Source organism: Canis lupus, chromosome 35 (assembly GCF_011100685.1).
Source record: "Canis lupus familiaris isolate Mischka breed German Shepherd chromosome 35, alternate assembly UU_Cfam_GSD_1.0, whole genome shotgun sequence".
NCBI lineage: Eukaryota > Metazoa > Chordata > Mammalia > Carnivora > Canidae > Canis > Canis lupus.
Window position 1 is genome coordinate 9,235,079 of NC_049256.1, and position 20,780 is coordinate 9,255,858.

At 36.9% G+C, this 20,780-nt stretch overlaps 1 protein-coding gene across 7 annotated transcripts in view; it reads right to left on the reverse strand.

Annotated features, from left to right (window-relative positions):
- The window catches only part of BLOC1S5 (biogenesis of lysosomal organelles complex 1 subunit 5), a 136,153-nt gene that overhangs the window by 74,071 nt on the left and 41,302 nt on the right, over positions 1-20,780 (reverse strand). Inside the window, exon 4 of one of the 7 annotated variants that reach the window (XR_005384296.1) lies at positions 3,951-4,085. The exons of 3 other annotated variants lie outside the window; for them this stretch is intronic. Coding sequence is in view for 2 of the 4 variants with exons in the window: in XM_038584130.1 (XP_038440058.1) it covers positions 20,553-20,732 (180 nt within the window). In the remaining 2 variants the exon portion in view is untranslated. Of the gene's footprint in view, positions 1-3,950; positions 4,086-19,194; positions 20,733-20,780 lie in introns of those variants that run through there. 3 more of the 7 variants (XM_038584130.1, XM_038584133.1, XR_005384295.1) reach the window with 3 other exon arrangements.

The following is a 20,780-nucleotide window of genomic DNA, read 5'->3' on the forward strand; positions in this document are numbered from 1 at the left end:
CACTTTTTTTTTTTAAATATCAACCTGTGTAGCTTGCTGTTAAGATCTAGCCGGTGTAACCACCAGCCCACATTGCTAAGAAAGAAGACTGGGCATTATTATATTCAAAGTGGACATATATCACTGGGTAAAAATGTAAAAAAAAAAGGGGGGGGCGTATAGGTTATGAAATTCAAAATGTGAAGTCAGTGTGAGAAGTGTTGATTCAATTTCCTAAATCTTTAGTAAATTATAGGTAGGCATTACAACAGTACCCCATCCCTCACCCTCCCCTCCTGCCACTCAGCCAGCAGGTGTCCCTGGGGGACAGGTCTCCAGAGGTCTGGAAGGGGCAGCAGCTCAGAAGCAGTGGGGAGGCCAGGACATGTTTGGGGCACAGTCCAGGCCGCAGGAAGAGGAGAGATTTATGGGCACCGGTGAGGCTGGCTGAAGCCAAAAAACTATTAAGGGACTCTGCAGTAGACTGGTTTTTCTCATTCATTTTGTTTTGTGATTTATCTAGGATAGAACATCATTGATTTTCTTCTTTTACTCAAGACAGGTCATCTTTAGTTAAAGTTGAATGCAGCTTTGGTAGTTTAAGGTCTAGAGAGCAGAGAAACCATGGCGGGGCAGCACTAGTGGGCAGGGTCCACCAGCAGCAAGGACAGCATGGAGAGCCCACTAGTCCTGTTGTGCACTGAGCAATGTGGTGCCACTAGGACCAGCATCCCCCATATGTGCCCTTTCTTTTGACTTTCTGTGACTTGCCCCCAAGCAGGACCACATACCATGTGCTTTACCTGGCAGCTTCCCAAGCAGACTCCCAGCAACCCCCGCCCCCATCCATCCCAACCCCATACACGGTTTACAGCAACACTTTTACCTTGCCCTTCTCCTGTCCATAGACAAGCTGGCTCTGCTGGTCCCTGTGGCATCTCTCCCCTAAGGTCTTCTATAACTCACTTCCATATGATTTGTCCCATCACTCTTTCATTACTTCATCAACCCAACCCTTCAGGCATGTGGGCAACTTTACACTTTTCTTTAGCCATAGAATGCTTGCTCTTACCCTGCGTGGAATTTTCAAAGTACTCCCTTTGCAAGGTGATATAATACCAAGTATGTAGACTTCGGAGTCAGACAAGATAGAGATGAGAATCTCAAACACTCTCTCTCTCTCTGTTTGTGTGTGTACACACACACACACACACACATATATATTTAATTTACTTAAATATAGAGAGATATATTTAAACATTTGTTAACTGGATACAGTACATCAGAAACAGCTTGATTCTTTGTCTCGTAAATTAAACCTATGAGGCAGCTATTCTTACTTCCCCCCAGTTTATAGGTGAAAATGCTGAAAATGCTGAAGCACAAAGAAATTAAGCACAGCCAGTTGGCAGAGGAGCTGGGATTCAAATCCCAAAACGCCCGGAACTCAGAGCCCCTGATCTTGGCCATTACTGATTCCCAACTCACTAGCTGTATCGTATTAGCTTGAGCAAGCTGCTGAATCTGTCCAATCCTTAACACCCTCCCGTATAAAACACTCTCCTGAATAAATGCCCACTCTGCTGGATGAATGAGATAATGTATACGAAGCTACTATCAAGCAATCTGGCATTCAAGAGGCTCCAAAAATGGTTTGTGTCCCTTTTCTTTTCTGTCCAGTTACATTCTACTCATCTTTCACATTCAGTCACGTCCATGAAGCCTCCTTGGAAGAAAGAATGAACTATTCCAGCCTACAGTGATTTCTCCCTCCTGTATAACCCAAGAGTTCTAAATTTTAGTTTTAAATTGTGTTCCAACTATTTCATTTAGGTTAGCTTTTGCTTTTCCATCTAAAATAATTTCTAGGCAGTAGCAACCTATTTACCTTCATTTACGTCCCCTGTGCTTTGCAAAATACATCATAAGAACTAGATAAATGTTGGCTGCACCAGCAATGCAGCCCCCTGGATACTAAGATAGATCTTGCTTTAGAACAATTGCATTCTATCTTAGAAAATGCTTATAGAAAAGTATTATGGTCAATACAGATTCATAATTTATCATTTATCCAGCCTGGGTAGCAAGGAGTTGAAAATGAGGAACAAGTTCTAATTTAACTTTCTTTCTGTGGTGTACCTGGTTGTTGAAGGCTAACAAACTCTTGGTATCTAGGAAGCTATACTCTATTACTGAACCACTGTACTACTGAGGAATCCATGTCGGTACTAGAAAACATTAATAGCACCCATCCTTAAATATGTATGGCAGCAATTAGGATTTCAGGGCTTCATGGACGTGTTAATTATTCATAGCTGGTGATTTCCCTCTGAGGTAATTATAAGGACTATTAAAGTAACTGGAATTTGTAGAATTGGCTAACTATTGTGTTAAGCCAATCCTGGGAGTGAGCCAAGATAAGAGGCCAAAAATGATTCCACTGATACAAACCACAGCCAAAACAACAAAGACAACTGATTTAAGGCTCCAGACATAGTCCATTCTCTCTAAGTTCTTAAATTAGACTGAAGACCACCAAAACCTGGCCCGGCACACTCCACAGAAGCAACAAAGTGCCAAGACCTCCTGCCTGGCTCTCTTCCACCCAGAAAGACTACTTTAACCACAATCCACACATGGTCTGCTTTCCCTCAAGTCCTGTGTGATGGCACAGGCCCTACTTTTGTTTTTAGTTGTTGTCATGGACTCTTCTTTAGATGTTCTTAATTTTATCTATTACCATTTCTAATTGACCATTTCCAGCTACAGTTTCTCAATTTGAGTCTCTTGGCTTGAAAAGGGTCAGTGGGAGTCAAAAGACAAGACCAAGTGGGTGAGGAATTCTTTCATGTGGACACAGGACCAACAGGAGGAGTTAGATGAAGGCTGCCAACCATACTGGTTGGCCAAGTAAGGGCCAGGCTAAATGGAAAGGTATCTTAAAGGAAGAAAACCTCAATATAGCTATTTCTACTATTCCTGAAGAGCTGGTCAATTTCTAAATCAATCAGAAATAAATAATTTCAAATGCAAAATTTCACACTACACTTCTAAAAGTTACATATTTCGCTACAGAACATGACCAGCAATTTGATTCTGATGGATCATAATGAAGAGACACTAAATCAATACCCCTGCTTCCAGGGAGAAGATGGATGAATACCTAAACAAGCCAGACTGAAATTAGTCTACCCTACTGTGAAAAACTTCGGAGACAGCGTACGCAACCTCCCTAAGTAATGTAACGTGTCGCGAGTTTCTCTTCATTCTGCTAAATGTCACTCCTTGTGACACTTACATACAATATATTATACCTCTTATTTCGTCAATGGAGTGTGTCGATATAAAGGCCAGTATTCAGATAAAATTTCAAATAGGCAATCTTCTGGAAGTTTCCAAAGGTATATAGTTGGCATAGTCCAAAGTATATAGGCTCAAAGTCCAAACGACTGTCCCCAGGTTTTCAGGACACAAAGAAGAAAACCTGTGATGAAATCCTTTATTATGCCAGTTTTCCTTCAGATGAGAATTCCAGAAGGCAATGTCTAAATATTAGAAGTCTTTATTTCTCTTGTTTGCCATGAACACGATGAGGCTACCTCGGTGATGTCCAGATTGTTAAGGATCACAGAGAAGCCAGTTCTTATTGTGAATATCTCACAAGCCGCACTAAAGATAAAGGACCCACAGGGTTCAAAAAGCTCTCACACTACTCAAAAACATGTTTTGATGAAATGGATAGTAATGCTGTCTAGAAAGTGTACATTTCTTTTGGAGAGCCTGAAACAGGAGCCCCAAATTCTCTTAAGGAGTAAAAGAAAAACAATGCCATAAATAAGCATAGTTCGAGAAGCTGCAGGTAATCTCTGAGATGGTTCCCAGAAGTGGACAAGAAAGGACCCAAGGCCACCATCTCACAAGAGGCTAAATAACGCAGAGCGGTGTTCCCAAAGCAAAGACAAACAACTTACCCAGCCAGAGCCCCTCTTAGTAACGCCAAGTGGGTAGTAATTCATTACTGCTGGTCACTGGATTCCAGCGGAGGAAACTGAAATGTCATACCTTCATTCACAACACCGGCTCATGGAATTATTTTTTCCGGATTCCTTGGGAAGTTAAAGTATTTGAGAAGAATATCAGGAACTGTTGTTTCAGCCTGTTTTGGGAGTAGATAATTGCCTTCCAACTCCATTATTTCAGGAAATGATGTGTGCGGCATTGTTCTTGGATGGGGGTAGCTCTGTGGTTTAGCAAGACCCATACATGCTTATTAAACAAAACAAAACAAAAGCACGCAGTCTAAGTCACTTCGCTGAACTCAGACTTTTTGAATCTGGGCTCTAGATAAGAGGCTGGCCCCAGACAACCTACCCACATACCAATAACATTCTTCTGAAAGGGTGTAAGCAAAACTTGTTTTGAGAAATGAGAAATTTCACCAAAATTACTAAATGTGGTAATAAATAACGCTGGTACATTAAGTGCTGTCAAAATTGGTTCAGCAAAGACCTATTTGAAAGGCGAGGTTTTTCTCTAATTTGGGTCTGAATCAAAGACCAGCCTGGGAGCTAGAAGTAAAACATTTCATCCTGAGAAGTACCTTTGATTCCATGGAATATATTAGCCGATCTTCCTGAAATGTGACATCATTTGTGGTACCAGCTGTATGGGTGTGCCATCTAAGGATTTACAAAACTAGTATTTCTTTTGCTTTAATATGTATTTTAAGATCATAGAAAGCAGTCTAATCCAGCTAAGTGCCTCAAGGGGAACTGCTATGGACTTCACTTTAAGAAGCTTAAACTGTTTACAATCATGATCTATCAACATTTTTATGGATGGATTGCAAAGAATAAATTCCCAGATGGACATCTAGAATCAATGGTGATGATGCTGATGATGATAAAACTGTTAAAAAACAAACATTAAATATGGCACTTATACGTCAGGCTATGTTGTAAATATATTACATAAGTTAGCTCATTTAACCCTTAGAACAAACTTATGAGGTAAGTTTTGATACTTTTACCACCCCTATTTTACAGATAAGGAAACTGAGGTACAGAGCAGCAAAGTAACTTACCCATGGTCCCCTAATTAATAAGGAGTCAAGATAGAACTGAACTCACAGTGAATACTCTCACCACCTCAGTTATCCCATCTCTCGTGGTTCTCAGACACTTCTGTCTGACTCAGACAATAGTCGTATCTCCTAATAGATTGGTTTGTTAATGAATTGGGAAGTACTGAAAATTTTCTAGTTGGAGTCTCTATTCTCTATTATGACTCAACATTAGTTTCTAATAGTTGTTGTAGAGAATTCATTTCCCTTTGAACAGTATATTACTATAGGTAGGATGTCAGCAAATAGAAAGCCATCTCTATGAAGTATCCAGGCCTGGCATTGTCATTCAAATGTTTAAGGATGTACTATTAAATGTTTAAGGATGTACTACCTTTAAAGGTTTTTAAAAAATCCATTACCAAATGCAGAATTAAGTTATTTTTTTTAAAGATTTTATTTATTTATTTATTCACGAGAGACAGAGAGAGGGAGGCAGAGACATAGGCAGAGAGGGAAGCAGGCTCCATGCAGGGAGCCTGACGTGGGACTCGATCCCGGGTCTCCAGGATCACGCCCTGGGCTGAAGGTGACGCTTAACCGCTGAGCCAGAATTAAGTTATTAAGAAATCCCTCAGTTCTTCCATATTACACTTTAAAAAAATCAGGTGTGAAGAAATTCAGAGTGCTAGACTACAGCATATCCTTCCATCCATCGACCCACCCAACTATTTACCCATCCATCCATCCATCCATCCATCCATCCATCCACCCATCTAATCAATGAGTCCCATATGCCAGGCACTAAGAGTACAGAACGGGTGAGACAGACGAGGGGCCTGCCCTCATGGAGCTCATATTTCAGTCAGGGGACATTAAACACAAATGTGAGGGAACTATTTTAGACTGAGTGATCCAGGAAGGCCTCTCTGAGGGGGTGATGTTTGAACAGAGAGCTAAAGAAAGTGAAGGAGGGAGTCTTAATTGGATATGGTGAAAAAGCATGTTGGGCAGGGGCACCTAGGTGGGAATGGGGTTGGGTATGTTTGAAGATCAGCAAGAAAGCCAGTGTAACTAGATGAAACTAAGCAAGGTGCACAGGGACAGAAGATAAAATGTGACATAGACAGGACCTCACTGGCCATGCCAATGAGTATAGATTTTGTTGAGTGGGAGAGGCCATCATTAGTTTTAAGCAGGTGAATGACCATGACAATGCTTTCTAAGACACATGGCTGCAGTGAGGGAAATGAATCAGTGGGGAACAAGAGCAAATGCAAGGAGACTGGTTAAGAAGCAGGAGTCTAGGAGAAAAACCCGATAGTGGCTTAGACCAGAATTGCAGCAGTGAGCTGGTAAAATCAGGCGGTTAGATTTGGGATATATTATGAAGGCAGAGCCAACGTGGCTACCTGGTGTCCTGGATGTGGTGTGTGACAGAAGAACCAAGCACACTGCCTAGATTTCGATCCACGCAACTGCATAAACAGTGGGATCTCATCCTGAGATTTGGAAGACTGGGGGAGGAACAGTTTGGGAGCAAGAGGCATCAAGAGTTCTGTTTAGACACTGAAGCTTGATACCTGTTAGCTATCTAAGTAGAGATGCTCATCGGGCAGATTTTTGAATGGGTGAGGGGAAGAGTCAGCTATAAATTGGGCTGGTTAAAGTCATGGCTGTTGGGAAGAGAATAGGTTGGAGGTCTGACCCTGAGGCACATATAAAATTAGAGGCTGGAAAGAAGAGGAATATCTAGAGAGGCGGAAGGCATACTGGGAATATATGGCGATCAGAGAGCCAAGTGAAGACAGTGTTTCTAGAAGGAGGGAGTAATCAACTGTGTCAACTGCTGAGATAGATTACTATGAATTCAGGACCAAGCATTGGATTTGGCTTGATAGGGGTTGCTGCTGACCTTGACAAGAGGGGGTTCAATGGAGGAGTGGTACTGAAAAGGAGGCTAGAAAGGCCTCAAGGGACTATAAGGTAAGTGCAGACAGCCGCAAATATTCAGGCATTTTACTCTAAATGTGAGCAGATAAATGGAGCAGTAGCTAAGGGTAAATGTGGAGCCTCTGGAGGGCATCTGGGGTCTAGGTGGTAGTTTTAACACATTTGTAATTCGTTAAATTAATGATTTTGCAATGGTCTCTAAATTTTTCTCTCTTCATCTGAAAAACAGGAAATAAAAGAAATAAAATTAGTTTAACTTAACTAATGTTTGAAACATGCATTTTTCTTCTGCATACATTTAATCAAGGTTTTGTTTTGTTGCTTTTTTAAAATACAAGGTAGCATACAAATGGGCATCTAGACTTGGCTCAGCCAGTCAGGTGGCCGCAGCAACTATGAGTATCGCCTCCTATTTTCCTGTTACTATAATCATTTTCCTTTCCCTGATCAGATAATCTGGTTTATAAAACATAACTCACAAAAAAATAAAATAAAATAAGATTAAAATAAAATAAAATAAAATAAAATAAAATAAAATAATCTCACTCATTTTAGGCTCAAGCACTCCTATCAAGAGGACTCCCTGACTAGCTCCATGTGGTACGGGTTATCTGTAACCCCAACCCACCAGGAATGCTAAGTGTAACTAGATTTCTGAAAATCCAGAAGAGAAACGGAGGGTGGGGGGGGGAGAGGTCCTCAGCCCCACCGGTCCTAAGAATCTCCGCTTTCTCAGGTGATGGGCAGTAATGTCCACGCATTCCAGGACTCAAGTACAGTCTCACTCTGTGTCCTCAAGAAGATACTTATGTGAGATTATAAGACAATAAACCCAAGATCAACACAAGAGCTACACGTCATATATCAGATACAGGAAGGTGTTTTGTTATCATCTTATAGCCACTGGGACCTGGGATCTCCACCACCAATCTAACGCACTTCACGATAACCTAGGTCTGTGATAGCAGGACCAGTTTGGGCAAGAAGGAAAGGAAGAAACTAAAGTAGTGCAATTGGGAGCAACTCCCTTGCTCTCTGCAGCCACTTGTTTCTCAAGCTCCAGTGTAAGCCTGTAGGCAGCAACCTCACAGCTGGCTCAGCCACGTCACAGAACATCCTACACTTAGAGAACTTCAGACAAAAATGTATGAAGCTCATCGAATCTGCAAATGAAGATACCTTTATTTTATCCAGTGGAGGGTTTTAAAAAGTATCATTGTCACCCGGGTACATTTACAAAAGTGTGTGAGTGTGCATGGTGGTGGTAGGGAAAGGTGCTTCTCTTCTGTCATCTGCTGCTGCTTCTCAACAAATTCTATTAAGAATTCCAAAATCTCTTCAACACCAGATAAGAGAGAAACTGTGATTTCATTTGGAAATGAGATGCAGAACATTCTGTTTCAAGACAATGAGTAGAACAATAGAGAGGCAAGCAGAATGGTGGGAGGCCAGGACAGAGGATACAGAAGGGTTTGGCCTATACTGTATTAGTCCCTCTTCAGGAACTGAGGAATTCCTGCTTCCTCTGACCCTATCAGGCAACATATTTTCATTGCAGGTCTCTCAAGTTGAAACTCTGGACTTCTTAAAAAAAAAAAAAATTAAACATAGTGGCTTAGAGCATTACATATTACTGGCACTATTATTGGTACCATGATATTTGAGACATACTAGTTTTTGTGGGCTAGCTAAGAGCCTAATCACTATGTACATCATTGTTTCCATCTAGAGATCCATTTCAAGTTCCAAACAAATGACTTAAATTTTTAGAAAAAAAAAATATATATATAGGTTAATTGGGAGTAATTATGTGTGTGTGTTTCACAAAAAGGTAAGATTTCATGTTTCTATTTTTGCAGTAGATAGTTCATTTTAAAAGCTTTCCTAGGAAAAATAGCAAATATTATAAATTAGATGGTGATAGACCAGAAGCCTGATGGTGTAGACTAAAAATAATGGAACACGTTAATCGAGTCTACGTATTTCTTCATATTCAATCCTGGTAAAACACTAGTGTAAACGGTGAGGATAATTCAAATATTCCTTAACCAAACCCATGACTAGCTCTGAAGTAGGGAGTTTCCCTTGTTTACTACATAGCTAGCACATGTTTTCGGCATGGGATATAAAATAGCGTAAAACACATTCTTTGTCCTTGAACAATTTAGTCTTCTGGGAAAGGAAACAGGAAATCCTTAATGAGGGGTTAGCTGCTTAATAAAACCCCATCGTACTTTCTCACTAATTATATAAAAGCAAAATACCTAAAAGGTGAAGAGAAGACCCTTTGGTACCATTTTACTTTGCTAACTTATAGTGATGGTATTCTCAAAAGCAAAAATTTGGTCACTTGGGTGCCAATTAAGAATGTATATGAAAAGGAAATATCTAAATCTGAAGCTGTGCTAGTGATTGGCATACATAATACAAACAGCACACAAATGTATCTATATATGGATGTTAAGAACTCCCACTACCTTAAATTCCAAACCCAGATCTTCATCTCTAGCCCTGCCCTGTCTAGACTAGGAATTGCTGTTTTCAGCTACATTCTCAAAATCCACGAGCAGGTTAGTAATTTCCTCTATCAATCAGGCATACATCTGAGTCCACAGAATAAGCTTCCTGTAACTTTCACAGTGCCACTTATTCTAACAGTCTCATTGCCTACAGGATAAACACAAATTACTCAGGTTCGAAATGACGTGAAAATTTTCTAAGTGATGTGTTTTAAGTCCCTGTATAAATTTAGTGATGGAAGCATGGCTGAAACGTAAGTCTTCTGGCTCTCAAACCAGTGAGCTTTCCAATTCCTAGTCTTCCCTATCACCGTCTTCCACATTGAAGAGTCTGCAAGTTACCCATCGAATTTGCCAGGAGCATTCCTGTGTTTTCAGTAAACAAGGGTGGAAACCAAGCTTTACTCACTTCTTTGGCCGGAATAGAGTGGCTGGAACATGGGTCCTCCATAAATGCATACTGAACTAAACTGAACTGGAAATATTTTGCCATCCTTTTCATTCTCTAAATCCTAATGAATTCAAGTTCTACCTGTATTAATAATAGAACGATTCTCTAATTACAATTCACAGAGATAGTCCCTACCTGGAATTTGCTTAAACTACTTGCTTGTATACAATGGGGTGTGTGTCTGTGTATACATACATACATATATACACATATATATGCCAAAAATGGTCTTTGACATACTAGTATGGTCCTTGATTCATATTATTGTTTTGATCTATTTTATTATTATATATGCACAACTTGATCATAAATTCCTTTAAGATTGAGGACTATGTTGACTATATTTCTCTTGGAATAAAATCCAGACACTACACAATGCTCAGTGAACAGATGTTCATTAAATTTTACCTTGGCTTCCATATCAGGTAGGGGAAAATTGCCCTCACAACCAGCTCTTCAATTCCTATTATTTTCCATTGATTACATATTTTTGTCTCTAAACATTCATTTAGAAATTACTCTACCTTACTTTGGAGGAAAAGACCAATGGCTTTTCAAAATTCATCTGAAAACATTCCTGGGAATGCTGTTTCTTGATTTGGTTTTGGTTACACAGCTGAAACCCAATCATCTGTGTACTAGTCTATACTTCAGTATAAAGTCCAAAACATCACCTGGGGTCTTTCACTATACGCTGTTACCACTAATAAAACCCTCACATCAATAATATAATGAAAGAAATCTAGGTTTGTAACACGAATAAAGAAAGAATATAATTCTCAAAAGTATTCTCAAAAGTAATCCTAACTCTCCTGAAATCCAGCACATACTTTCCTGCATTTTGGTATTTTTGTCCAGTGATGTAACTTAAATTATCTCTTACACATCTTTGTTCATAGATGGTATATAGAACTGCTTAGATGAAGGAGGAAAAAAAAAATCTGTTATCACAGTGACACCTGCTGGCTTTAGTTATAAATTTTAGATTCCAAGTGAAGGGCAGATCCCATTTAGCATCAAAATTGTGCTTAGTAAAGTTAAACATTAATGTTTTCCATCTTAATAAATTGATGTATAATTAATTTTAAAATTAATATTTAATATGCAATTGAGCACATTTTTAAAATTTTGTGACAGTGATCTTACTGTAACTATATAAACCATTTTTTTTTCCTAAAGATTTTATTTATTCATGAGAGACACAGAGAGAGAGGCAGAGACATAGGCAGAGGGCGGGGAGCCCGATGCGGGACTCAATCCCAGGACCCCAGGATCACTCCCTGCCTGAGCCAAAGGCAGACGCTCAACCACTGAGCCACCCAGGCACCCCCATAAACTATTTTCTTAAAAAAGATACATTTTCAAAAAAGCTGTGTAAGCCTTTCAGAGTACATGACTTTTTTTTTTTAAGTAATTTGCCTTGTGGCTTCCTTTTCAAATTCTCTACAAATAATATTTTAAGGGAATGCATTTTATTAAACCTTTACAAGATACTTTGTAGAATTGTAATTTTTGCAATGTAAGCAATTTCATAAAAGTTGAGAATTACATCTATGTAATAGAGAAACTTTTAAATACAATCTAGCTAACCTCATATATGGACTTTTTCCTCTCAGCTTTATTGAGATGTAACTGACATGGAACATTAGTTTCAGGTGTACAATGTGATTTGATATATGTATATACTGGCAAATGTTCACCACAATAATATCCACCACTTCACAGTTATAAAATTTTCTTGTGATGAGAACTTTTAAGAACTATTCTCTTAGCGACTTTCAAATACACAATATAGTCCTGTTTACTGCAGTCACCATGCTGTACATCTCATGACTTAATTTTATAATGAAAATTTGTATCTTTCGATCTTCTTTGCCCATTTCATTCACTCCCCACCCCCACCTCTGGCAACCACCAATCTGTTCAGTTTGTTGTGATCTTTTTTTTAGATTCTACATATAGGTAGAAAATGCTCTTCAGGCCCATCCATGTTTTCACAAATGACAAAATAACCCTTCTTCTCTATGGCTGCTTACCATCCCATTGTGTGTATATGATCACATTTTATCTATTCAACCACTGAGGATTTAGGTTGTTTCCACATCTCGGTTACTGTAAGTACTGCAATGAACATAGGGTGCAGTTATCTCTTCCAGATAGTGTTAAGATTTCCTGTAAATACATACCCAGATGTGGAAATGCTGGATCCTATGGTAGTTCTAATCTTTTGAGGAACCTCTATACTATTTTTCATAGTAGCTGCACCAACTTACATTCCTACCAACAGTGCACAAGGTTCCCTTTTCTTCACATCTTTGCCAATACTTTTTGATAGTAGCCACTCTAACACGTGTGAGGTCATGTCCCACCGTGCTTTTGATTTGCATTTCTCTAATAATTAGTGATGTTGAACACATCACGCACCTGTGGGCCATTTGTATGACTTTTTTGGAAAGTTGTCTACTCAGGTCCTCTTTTTTTTTTTTTTTTGAATTTTTGCTTTTATGCTATTGAGTTGTAGTTCTTTATATATTTTGATTATTAACCTCTTATCGGATAGGATTTGAAAATATTTTCTCCCATTCCATAACTTTCATTTTATTAATGTACAGAAACTTTTTAAAGTAGTCTCACTTTTTGCTTTCGGTATCAAATCCAAATCATCATCAAGTGTCAAAGAGCTTACTGCTATACCATCTTCTAGGGGCTTTATGGTTACAGGATATACATTCAAGTCTTTAATCCATTTTAATTTTTGTGTATGGTATAAAGTAGTGATCTAGTTTTTTTTTTTTTTTTTGCACGTGGCAGTCCACTTTTCCCAACATTATTTATTGAAGAAAACTATCCTTTCCCCATTGTATATTCTTGAGTCTTTCGTCATAAATTAAATGACCATATACATATGAGTTTATGTCTGGGCGCTCTATTCTGTTCCAATGATTTATCTGTTTTTAGGCCAATACCATATTGTTTTATTACAGCTTTGTAACATACTTTGAAACAAGGATGTATGATGCTTCCAGCCTTGATCTTCTTTCCCAAGATAGCTTTAGCTATTCAGTCTTTTGTGGTCCCATACTAATTTTAGGGTTGTTCTGTTACTGTGAAAAAAGTGCCATGCGAATTTTGTTAGGGCCTACATTGAATCTGCAGTGACTGCACTGAATTTGGGTAGCACCGACATTTTATAAATTGTTCAAGTCTTCTAATTCTTCAGCATGAATTACCTTTCCAATTATTTATGTCTTCTTCAAGTTCTTTCATCAATGTCTGGTAGTTTTTAGTTTATCAATCTTTTACATCTGGTTAAATTTATTCCTAGGTATTTTATCTTTTTGATGCAATGTAAATGGCGTTGTTTTCTTAATTTCACTTTCTGATTTCTCTTACTTTTTTGTTGTTAGTGTACAGAAACAACTGATTTTCATGTGTTTATTTTGTATCCTATAACTTTACTGGATTCGTTGATTAGTTCTAACAGTATTTTGCTGAAATTGCCAGGAGTTTTCTATATATATAATACCACGAAAGAAGTAAAACTGTATTTGCAGATGACACTGACTTCCTTTATAGTCAAATTTTTCAACCATACACGGTGATTATTTGCTATGAAAGCTAAACTTATCCATGCCCACCTGGCCTCAATTACACTTTTTTTTTTCTTTAAGGGAGGAAAACAATTACTCTATAGGAATAATGGGAATCACATATCTGTATTCACTTTCATTTTTATAAAGTATAGTATTGACCACGTTGGCTATGGAGTGGCCAGGAAGGCTAACTGCATCGCAAAGGGCTGGTTCTTGTATTCCCTTTCTTCTTTAAGAAAAGGCTAGACCATTTGGACCTGGTGTGTTTGTTGACTGTTCTCAGTGACCTCAAGTCACACAGTGGTCTGTTCCCTACTGGCACTTATCTGCCTTTTAACCTTGGCCACACTAATATAATTTTTATCCTGTGGCACAGTCAGAAACAGTAAATACCTTTAGTAATTCAGAAGATTTTAGAAAACTGAAATTTTACATATTGACCATTAATCTTTGTAGTACATGAAGCATTTAAAAAACAACAACTATGTAATGGTAAAGAAAAATTAGGGGACACATCTATACTGTGGATTTTCATGATATCATTTATGGAATTAAAAAACATAAAAGTATTACTTATCTATCTAATGCTGCTGGCTCAATGTTAGGTGAGCAAAACAATATATTCCCTGTTATTTCTACTATTTTACTTTTCCTCCAAAAGAACAAAGTGTGTAAGTTTTGGTTACAAGGATGAAATAAGATTAAATAACTTAAATGTGCAATGTAAACTGTAAGCTATATGCTGGGTTATACAAATGTGAATTGACTACTTACCTTAAATTGATTTTGATTATTTCTGCAGAGATCATTTGAATCTTGAATTTTTGTGAGGATCAGATGTTGTGTTCTTATTAATTTGCTACTCTGTGCAATGCATTGTATGTGAAAATGTCAGTTTCTCCTCTTTTTATAAATATGAAAATATCAAAGGGAAATACTGTTTTGTTAATTTTGCCAGATCAGTCATAAGAAAGCACTGTTTTTAGCAATTAAAGTTTAAACATGAAAAGGAAGAGCATGAAGTAAATGATATGACTGCTTTTGACTCTCCATTCTATGACCTTGAATTGCACCTAAATCAATAAAATATTAATATCCATATTTATTGGAGTTGAAAATTAATTAAATGATCATAAAACTTTTCTGAGGAAATAAGAACAAACTATTAGAAAATATATTTTCTATAATGGTAACTTCAACGGAATGAATGTTTAAAATATTTTTTCTGGTATTTTTCATCCTGAGATACAGACTTACAGCATCAAATGGCAACATAAGAGCCTTAGGGTACAGTTTCGGGAAAGGCAGTCATTATGCTAAATTCCAAAGCAATAAAACCCTCTATTTTTAATTTGCAATGGCAACCAGAACCTAATACATCAAAATACACATACATTAAGAAACAGTTCAGAAAGTGAATGGAAGTGTTCAGATGGAAACCTTATGAGAATTTATGATGTATTTTGGAGGCATTTGTGACTCCTCAGGTTTTCGTGGCACATCAGGTTTAATACCACAGATCTAGTACACCTATATCTACGTATCGATAATATCTATTTACATATTCACAAACCACAGTAATGTCCGAAACAGAAAAGAATCCAAGTGAAGTATTCAGATAAAAGTGACGTAGGTTCAGAACAAGACTACTATGCTCTTATCTTCAGTAGTTTGCAAATAGTAAAAGGAAAGAATCCAACAGAAGTAACAGGAATAATTAGTTCACAGAAAATAAATAATGAAATGGACAATATTTGGCACAATAATGAAAAGGAAAAGTATCACTTTTCAATTCCAGAATATGGACATTTCTTTTGGAGGTAGATTTTAATAAAATCAACACATACTTGTCTAACATTTCTGTACAGAGAAATCTCACTAGCTACTGAGTATCAAAAACACTGGAGAAAACATTTATTCCTGGTTGAGTAATGGTAAACAACTGAAGGTGGACAGAAAAAAGTGAAAATCCACAGCATAATTTAGATTGGGAATTGGTAACTATCCTAGAAGGGCCCCAGTTTTAAGGAGCCATGCTTGCATAGAGGACAGGAATTACAGTTTGGTACTGTATTCTTCCCTTCTGATTGCCATAACAAAATACTACAGATGGGGTAGCTTAAACAAAAGAAACCGGTTTTCTCACAGTTCTGGAGGCAGTGAGTCCACAATCGTAATTCCAGAAAATCTGATTTCTGGTGAGGCTTGCAGATGGCCAATTTTTGCTGTATCTTCTTATGAACCTTTTCTCTGTGTGCAAGTGGAGAGAGTGCTCTGTTGTCTCTTCCTCTTTTTTTTAATAAGAGCACTGTGTTATAGGACTAGGGCCCCATCCTTGTGACTTCATTTAACCTTAGTTACCTCCTTAAAGGTGCTATCTCCAAATACAATCACATTGGGGGTTAGGGCTTCAACATAATGATTTGTGGGGGCACAATTAGTTCATAACAGGGACAGACCTAAATGAGCAGCAGGACTGGTGAACTCCCCAAAAGGTAGTACTCTCAATGAGTAAACCAGAAAGTACCCAAATGTCCCCTTCCTTACTCTAAGTAGATCTGTGAAGGGGGGAATGCCAATACATATGTTTGAGGATGAAGTTCACACTACTTGTGAGTAAATGTATGTGTATGCACTGAAGGGCAGTGGAAAATGAAGTGATCCAGGGATTGTCATGCCACAAGAAACTGGTAGTTCAAGAAAAAGAAAAACTATCTTCTCTATAAGAACATATTTTAAACAAAAATCTCCCAATATAAAGCTTAGAGGGATACCAACTCACAACCACTGATCTTATTAGAAAACAAATCACCATAGACTTGTTTCAAATAAAACAACGCACAACAAATTGTAGATTTACAGCCACAAAAAGAGAAAAATGTGAAATTATCATATATAGAACATAAGTACATTTAATATATTTTAAGAAAAGAAAACAAGGAAATAATGGAACTATCCCAAATGATCAGGAATGTTTGAGAAAGAAAAATACAACACTTTTGGAAATTAAAAGAAAAAAAAAACACCTGTAATTAAAAACTCAACAGGTTATAAATAGGTTAGAGATGGTGAGAACACAAGAATTAGGGAAATGGAAAACAGATTTTAAGAAATTATTCAGAATTCAACACACTAAAGAAAGAGACTGAAAATATGGAACGATATAAAAGAGATACAGAGAACAGGGTGTGATGACTTCCTAAAGGAGAGAACAGATAGAATGAGTGATACACAATATTTAAAAGAGATAATGGTTCAAAGTTTCCAGAATTTATGAAAACCACTAATTTTCGGGTTTAGGAAGCTCAAAAAATGTGGACAGGATAATAAAAAGAAATTTCAAAACACTTAAAAACACTAGAATTAAAATAATTAAAAAATTCACAGCTAGACACATATTATTATATGGACTTTAATTATGAAACACCAAAGATACAGACTGTAAACCTGAGAGAGAAGACAGATTAGCTTCAAAGGAGTACTGATCAGACTTAAAACTGAGATTTCAGAAGCAACACTGAAACAAGAAGATAATTAAAGAATATCACTCAATACTGAGAGAAAATAACCATCAATCTAGAATTGTAGACCCAGCTAACTTTCAAGGATAATAAAATGATAAACCATGGGTAAATCTAAAAAATACCGATCATATAAAATAAAAGAGCTATTTTTAGAGTTAAACTGAGATAAATTAAAATTTTAGACACTAATTAATTGAGGAATCAAACTTTGCCCAAAAGTCTCCCATGTTTAGGAACACAGTAAAGTTACTAACTTTAGATTTTTTAAACTATGCAGGTTAAATTTCTTGGTAAGCATTAAAGGTTAAAAACTGAGTTTTACCCTCTCAACTAGTCGAGGTAGAATAAATGGGAAAAGCAAATAAAAATTAATCTTCAAGAAAGCAAAAGAAAACAAAAACCAACACAATAGGCAGTGAGGAAACAGAAAAGGTAGAACAAAAAGCACAAAAGATGATACAAATGAGTCCTAATACATTAATAGTTTCAACAAATTTAAATGTATTAGATAGAAAAAAAAATCCAGTTATAACTTTTTTTTTTAATTATTTATTTATGATAGTCACACACAGAGAGAGAGAGAGAGAGAGAGGCAGAGACATAGGCAGAGGGAGAAGCAGGCTCCATGCACCGGGAGCCCGATGTGGGATTCGATCCCGGGTCTCCAGGATCGCGCCCTAGGCCAAAGGCAGGGGCTAAACCACTGCACCACCCAGGGATCCCCAGTTATAACTTTTAACTTACAAATACTAACCAGCTGATGTGTGTAGCCTATAGAACTTAAAAGCAATAAAAAATGAAATAAAAACATTACTAGAAATAGAGGCTATGACTACAAGATTCAATTTTAAGCTTGAAAGATAAAAAAAATTCTAAAATTGTTACGTATCTAGTAACAAAGCTACAAAATATAGGAAAAAAATTGATAGAATTACAGGAAGAATTAGAAAATTCACTAGTATAGGAAATTTCAACACATCTCAGGGATTACACGGAAGGAAAACAACAGTAAAGTAAGGGATTATTTGAACAACAGAGTAAGTTTTGTCTAATGGATACCCAACAACTAGAAAACACCATTATGTTAGGGACTAATGAAACACAAAAATTAACAATACTTTACAGGTCATAAGATAACACATTTCAATGTATAGGTCTTATACCAACCTATTCTCTAACCACAATCCAACTGAAGCTTAAATCAACAAGAACAATTTAAAAATCTACAGGTTAAGAAGTGAAAAAAAAAAAAAAAACAAACCCACAAACATGTAAGTCAAAAAAAAAAAAAAAAAAAGACAATACTCAGACCTTAAAAATAAATATTTCTATAGTACTTTAAAAGGCCAGAACATTACTTCACTTGCTCATTACAAAATAATCCTGTGAGCTACACAGAACCCATATTATCTCTGCTCAACAGCATAAACAGAAATGTTGTAAATTATGTAATTACTAAAGTTGATTTTTATATGTAAATAAAATATCAAAAATGATTTGGAAACTGTGAAATATAAGTGAAAATATTAAGGGGAAGGCAAATCAACTGTCCTATTTATACACTATGTTGATGAGCTAACAAGGTTACAAAGGAAGAATTTACTGTCTTAATGTTTATGGTTCAAAAAGCCTACCAATTTATTTTGGTTTAGGAAGTCCTTTAGATCCTCATATAAAATATACAACCTTGTATGGTATTTATTATTCATATGAGAGGAACATATACCATCAGAAACCTTCGCTGCACAAGTGGAGTAACCACAGTTAAGAGCACATTTGCTCTCACACACAGTCCTGACTTCTTGGTTATAACATCTGTTCAAATGGTGCGTTGGCAATTAATAGCATTCCAAACACTGCCTACAGTACAAAGAGAATTTTCATTTAAGGTTCCCCTCCCTTTTCATGTGTGGGCTATTTTTGGAAGTAAGGTCTTATTTTTTTCCATCCACTGAAAGAGAATTAAGAAAATTCCAACATGCCTTAGTGTCAGCAAGTGCTCTTTTTTTAGTCCAGGTACCAGAGAATGATTGATGAACCTGTCAAGCCTACAGTAGCGGACAGAGAAAGTTGGCAGAAGTTCAGTGTTATTGAAAGAAATCTCAAATACTTATTTCATCTCCTCTATTAACTTTAATCACATTTTCAACATGCAGCCAAGAATGAAGCTTTGACAGTAAGCCATAAATTTACACAAGTAAGCATTGTCACTTTTCTGCAGTAGCAACACTGAGATAACACAAGAGAGTTGGGTATTTTCTTGTGCCTTTCTTTACTGAAGAGCAGTAAAAAATATTTGAAAGATTTATCCATACCTCCAATTCATTTGCCATAAGTCTCAGAAATTATTGCATTTAATTTTGCTTGGTTTACGGCAAATAAAAAAATCAACTTAGTTCCTTAATTAGACTATTAAATGCAGATTTTTTAAAGATCACAGTGATGACAGAATTGGTACATGTTTCATCATAATACACCTGCTTATGAGAACAGACGTTAAACACTAAAAAAGGATTTACATTTAACATGGATCATTTGCCATGTGGGCAAACACTTCTGGTTTATTCAGAGCCAGAATCTTTATATGGTTCCAGAGGGACTCCTTGGCAGATTTTGCTGATTACTCATTAAACAGTTGAAACATGTATAGACATTATTTATCTTACAAAGCTTACCCACAGCAAAACAGACAAAAATGAGGTAAATACTATGGACAAGATTATGGTTCTTGGAAAGGCTGAACGTCAAGTATATTTTTGGTAAGCTTTTCCTTCTAAGTATATTTTAAAAGCTGAAAATATTAAGTGCTGGAAGGCCACAAAACTTAACAAGTGTGTTTTGTCATTCAGTGAAACACATGGTATTATGCTGTACTGCAAAATCTGTAACCTTTCCCAATGGGCAATTCAAAGACCAACGTGGCCATCTTTGCTTCAGTAGAGAAAAGGTTTTGACACTTGCCTCTCTTAAATGTGATCTCTGCTCCAAAGACAGTTGTTTTTGTCCACATTGCCCATGGAATAATACTGTATACATTCTTATAATATAGCCAAGGACGTTATGACAGGCAGCTATTACATCTGTCTTCTAAGCCACAATAACTAATATTCACCCTGTGTGAGAATGAATTAAATCATTTTTCTAATAAGTCTATACTTACAGTCCTCTGAGATAATCAATGGAAAAGACCCAATTCTGATTAACAAAAAGAAAAAAAAAATTATCTCATTTTTCCTCCTACTCCTCCCCATTCAAATAATCATATATAGGCACTTAAAACTGGGAAGATGTAGCACTCTTCTTCTATTAAACAGAGTCTAAAGACTAGTAGAACTTTCTTTTTTCTGATATAAGAGTGCCACTGAATATATTGCTAAGCTTGAAGCAGAGGCTAAATGGTTTGGTGGCAACAGTTTTTTGCAGGGAACTCAATGTTCTCTTATTAATTTGTCACCGTTGTGGTTAAAGTTCTTAAAAGGTGGAAAATTTTGCTAGGTCCTTCTCCATCTCGGCATACTGTTCTTTAAGCCTCTCCATGGCTTTTCTGTGTTCTTCATCCACTTCAGCCTGTTTGCTGTGTTGTTCTTTCATGAAATCTTCCCACTGGATTATATGCTGTTTTTCGCTAGCTATTAAATGGTCATTAAGAATCTGAGAAAAGAAATTTGAAAATCATATAACATTTTCCAGACAATTTTT